The 4,854-nt window shown below is 41.5% G+C and overlaps 1 protein-coding gene across 1 annotated transcript; it reads right to left on the reverse strand.

The window, feature by feature from the left end:
- Window positions 1-785: 785 nt before the first annotated feature.
- adra2a (adrenoceptor alpha 2A) lies at window positions 786-3,643 on the reverse strand. The gene is made up of 2 exons (XM_056269757.1): window positions 3,360-3,643; window positions 786-3,172 (listed from the first exon to the last, which is right to left on the reverse strand). The coding sequence occupies exon 2, from the start codon at window positions 3,056-3,058 to the stop codon at window positions 1,913-1,915; it is 1,146 nt and encodes a 381-aa protein (XP_056125732.1). The 5' UTR covers window positions 3,059-3,172; window positions 3,360-3,643; the 3' UTR covers window positions 786-1,912.
- Between the last annotated feature and the right edge of the window lie 1,211 nt (window positions 3,644-4,854).

The following is a 4,854-nucleotide window of genomic DNA, read 5'->3' on the forward strand; positions in this document are numbered from 1 at the left end:
AATACTTTCTCGAACACGCGCGAATTAATTAATAACAAGAACCGTGATTGGTCAATTTCCATGTCAATCAAACCGTGGTTGTTTTTAATTGGGCGGGTCTTGGCCAGAATAATTTGATAGTTGATAGCTACGATCTGTTTCGAAGTTGTAAATTTTATTTTACAAGAAAATACTATTTTCGGTAACTTTATTTTACAATGTCCTTGTTACAGATGTTACATGTACTTACTATAGCAATAACAGTTAATTATGCATAATTACATGCAACTAACCCTCAACCAAATCCTAATCCTACCCTAACCATATAAGAACATGTAGTTAATTAAAATTACACTGTACTTAAATATTTAATTACACTGTAACAATGACACCTTAAAATAAAGTGTAACCCTATTTTGTACTTCGAAATGTCATTTAATTCTCTGTTTTACTTGATTCTTCGTAATTATGGAAATTTACTAGCAATTTCTGTGGGGGGGGGGGGGGTTTGCTGCCTTAAATTTTTAAGTACAATCAACTTGGATGTTGTCATTTAAACTTAAATTGACTTAAAAAATGGTTGAAAATTGTCTAACTTATTTTGATGAGTTAAACTAAAGCAAGCGTGTTGTCATATCTTTTTGATCATATAATTTTTTAGTTTTCATGAGTGAAAACCATATCTGTTTTCAGTGTCTATACTTTTGAAACAGCTTGTATTTTAATATTGATCCCAGTCAATACTTTACTTTTGCTTTTCATAAGACATAAGTTGCCTTTCTAGAATGATAACAGACAAAAACAAATGTTCTGTACTTTTTATTTTTTCAGTGTTTTCTCTCTTTGTCAGAGTGTGTGTGCAAATACATTTTTTTTTTTTTTAGATCTCAATGGTAAAACACGTTGAGAGCACAACCAGGACAACCGGAAAACAGGCAAAATAAATGGAAGTGAGTCATACATCACGATTAGGGTTTTCAGATATGGCAATAATGCACAGTGACGGGTAGTTTGTCGATGTCGTTCCAAGACCTTTGTTTTGAACCATTGTACTCGTTCACAAAGCAATTGGACTGGACACTCACTCCATCTCACTCCAACTGGATCTCTCTCGTCTCTCCATGCATCCCAAGAAAACAGAAAACACACGAGAGGTCTGACCTCACCTTGACCTGGAGAAGCTCTGTTGTCAGTCATTCGATATCTTGCTGAATATTCAACTTTGTTTTGTTGTGCGTCTCTACAAATTCGGCCAGCTAAACCAACAGCCTGTTCGACACACAGTCTGCAACTAACGCTGTAATTCATTTGTGTTGTGGCACTAGAGATCCATCCGTTATATCTAGGGTGACATATATAATCTACATCAGAAGCAAAAGAAATTTGTTTTGACACCGGCCTGTCAGGTTCCAGTCAGACGAGCTCAACGTCTTTTTGTTTAATAGTCCACAGCAAGATTTTGAAATGAACCGTTACTGGCAGGAAAAAAAAAAGACAATCTGTCCACCGAACAATATCAACACCTTCACTATTAATTACACAACATGTCAGGGAAATAAACAGGCCCTGCGAGAAGACATCGACATGCACGTTGTGGCGTAGTTGGACAGATTTGCAGTTGCAGTTCTGACTCCTTTGGCACTTTTTTTGAATCGTTTTTCACATTCAGCGTGGTTTGATGCATAAATATCCCTCCACGCCGGCAGATGATCAAATATCACAGTTACGAAACTTCACCACACATCAAGAACGACACAATACACTTCTGAAATGGACGAATCCACCACATATTGTGCTGTTTTTGCATAACCATGCATTTGTACAAAGCATGTGAGTCTTTTTTATTCCCCCTTCGGCTTTGTTGTGTAGTGAAACACAACATGTCGGCTTACAGTACACGAGTATTACATTTGATAAAGCAAATGCAGGTAATTTACACCATTCTCCTGTTATCTCTCCGGCAGAGGATCTTCTTGAAGGATCTTCGGAAGTCATTGTTGAAGATGGTGTATATAATGGGATTGAGGGAGCTGTTGCAGTAGCCGAACCAGAAGAAGAACTTGAAGAGCGTCAGGGGAACGCAGCAGGCGCAAAACGCCATCAGCGTGTAGGTGAAGAAGAACGGGAACCAGCAGATGACGAACACGCCGATGACCACGGCCAGGACAAACGTGAAGCGCTTCTCCCGGTTCTGGCGGCCCTTCCACCGGCTGCTCTTGACGGCCTGGCAGGCCTCAAGTTTGTCCACGTCCCCCGGTTTGATTTGGCTCAGCTTGGTCTTTCCCTTCGAGCTCTTCTTCTTGAGGGAGCACGGATTGGAGACCTTGTGGTCCGAGGAGGACGATTCCTCCATGTCCATGCCGTTTAACTCGCCCTTGTCGTCCGGATCCCCGTTGAGCTTCTCATGAGGGTCGATATCCTTCTTCCCCGCTTCCTTTTTCCTCCGGTCCCCCGGAGGCGCTCTGGTTCTCTTCTTGGCGATCTGGTAGATTCGGACGTACACGAGGACCATGATGATGCAGGGCAGGAAAAACGACCCGATTGAAGAGGAAATAATGTACCATTTTTCTTTGTTGATCTCGCAGATGTTCCCCTCTTTCTTCTCTATGGTTATAAGAGGCGGGAAGGAGATCACGGCGGCGATGACCCAAACGATAAAAACGATGCGTTTGATTCGTTGCGGCGTGCGCTTGAGGTTGTACTCGATGGCTTGCGTGATCGACCAGTACCTGTCCAGGCTGATGGCGCACAGGTGAGTGATGGAGGCCGTGCAGAAGAGGACGTCCAAGGCCAGGTAGATTTCGCACCACACCTGTCCAAAGACCCAGGAGCCCATCAGCTCATTCGCCAGCGAGAACGGCATCACCAGAGTGGCCACCAGTATGTCGGCGGAGGCCAGCGAGACCAGGAACAGGTTCTGGGGAGCCCGGAGAGCTCGGCTCGTGAACACGGCGATGATCACCAGCACGTTGCCGAAGACGATGAGGAGGATGAGGAGCCCCACCAGAACGCTCAAAGGAAGGGCCACTAGCAGGGTGTACGGCTGTTCTGTCCCATTGGTCGCATTGTCACACTCCATTGCTGAGAGTCACGATCTCTTCCTCTCACAACTGAAATTATGTATTCAATTGATGGCACTTCATTTTTTCTGTATTATTGAAGGCAAAAGTGACATTTTTGGTCACTTTGACATCTACAAAAAAGGAGGAAATTTGTATTATTCAAATAAATAAGGAGAGATGCATTTGATAAGCAATAAAAAAGTGAAATCATTTTAAAAATCAAAACAAATAATTAAAAAAAAATGTTTTTTCATACTTTGTTTAAGAAATATACCATATTATTAAAACAGGAAAAAGTAAGGCAGGAATGGACCTTACCTTTGTGGGGAGAAAAGCCTGATACGACACAAACTTTTTAAGCCATCCAAGAAATCTTCCTCAGAGTGTAACTTCTCTTTTTAAAGTCGCTCGGCGTGACAAAAACGGCATGGTTAATTCCTCGCATCTCTTCGGTGGAGCGTGTGAAGACCGCGCTTCATCATCAGCGCTCAACTCAGCTGTGCGCGCGCAGGATCTTAATCGTGTTAGCTGTGTGTGTGTGTGTGTGAGAGAGAGAGAGAGAGAGAGAGAGAGAGAGAGAGAGAGAGAGAGAGAGAGAGAGAGAGAGAGAGAGAGAGAGAGAGAGAGAGAGAGAGAGAGAGAGAGAGAGAGAGAGAGAGAGAGAGAGAGAGAGAGAGAGAGAGAGACTTGCACTGCCACTGAGGAGAGTGTGAGTGCGCGCGCTCGCTCGCGTTCTAAACGACTTCCCTCATTATTCTGCTGTACTTGAGCCACGCCCTCTTTCTCATGACGTTGCTTAGCAGCAGCCGCCAGTAACATTCAAAACCACTTAAAACACTTTTTATACGTGCCTGACTGGTTTAAATCAATTAAACCATTATTCTGTTTTAGTGATAAGAGAGAATCAACTAAGTGCTTGTGTTCTAGTGATGCATAATCATCAACTCGATGAACAACGTGCAAACACTAGACTAAATACACATGCTGTTAATAAATATTGTTATATAACGTTACCTCAATTATGCAGTAGTTTATGATCATTAAGTAGATCGTTTTATATACGCTGAGGTGAATTTCAAACCAAATGTTACCCTAAAAGTAAAGGAATATCTACCTGATTCGATACTTTAGATCTGACTGAAGTAAACAGATTTGCACTCACTGGGATCCTACTCGTGTCGATGACGTTTCCAGCGCTGAAAATCAGCTATTTAAAAAAAAAAATCTCTCACATTTCCAGGCTTTCCATGGCCGTGGGAACACTAAAATTATCCGAAAACGTTACTGCAAAATAGTTTTTTTCACGGACCAGGCAAAAGAGATGAACGAGAAACCAATAAACAACGCAGAGGAAGTACTGAGTCAGGAGCGGCGAAACAGCGACACCTGCCGGAAATGTAAGATACCGCTATCAACGCTACACAAAAATAATACACATAGTTGGATCAGATGACAAGAAAGTAATGATACAACACGACCTACTGTAGAATAGTTACATTCACCGTAGGTTATACAGGAGACTGAGTAAAATATGTTGTTGTGAATTTATATAAAGTTTTATTAATTATATTTAGCCCATTAGACATACAGTACCGTGTAAGGATCCTCTATGAAATATCTGCTGCACTATTCTCTATTGGTCGTCATACAGCTACAAAACAGTGTCCTACATAGCATTTTATTAAGACAAACACAATTTATCCCTTTTCTAAAATTCTAAGGGCCATTAAGAAGAAAGAGACAATATTGTTGTTCACAAAAAAAAAAAAAAGATTTATTAACACCATTTTATGAATTATGATGACTCCCCTAT

Source organism: Rhinichthys klamathensis, unplaced genomic scaffold (genome assembly GCF_029890125.1).
Source record: "Rhinichthys klamathensis goyatoka isolate OS25496 unplaced genomic scaffold, OSU_Roscu_1.1 h1tg000289l_1, whole genome shotgun sequence".
Classification (NCBI taxonomy): domain Eukaryota; kingdom Metazoa; phylum Chordata; class Actinopteri; order Cypriniformes; family Leuciscidae; genus Rhinichthys; species Rhinichthys klamathensis.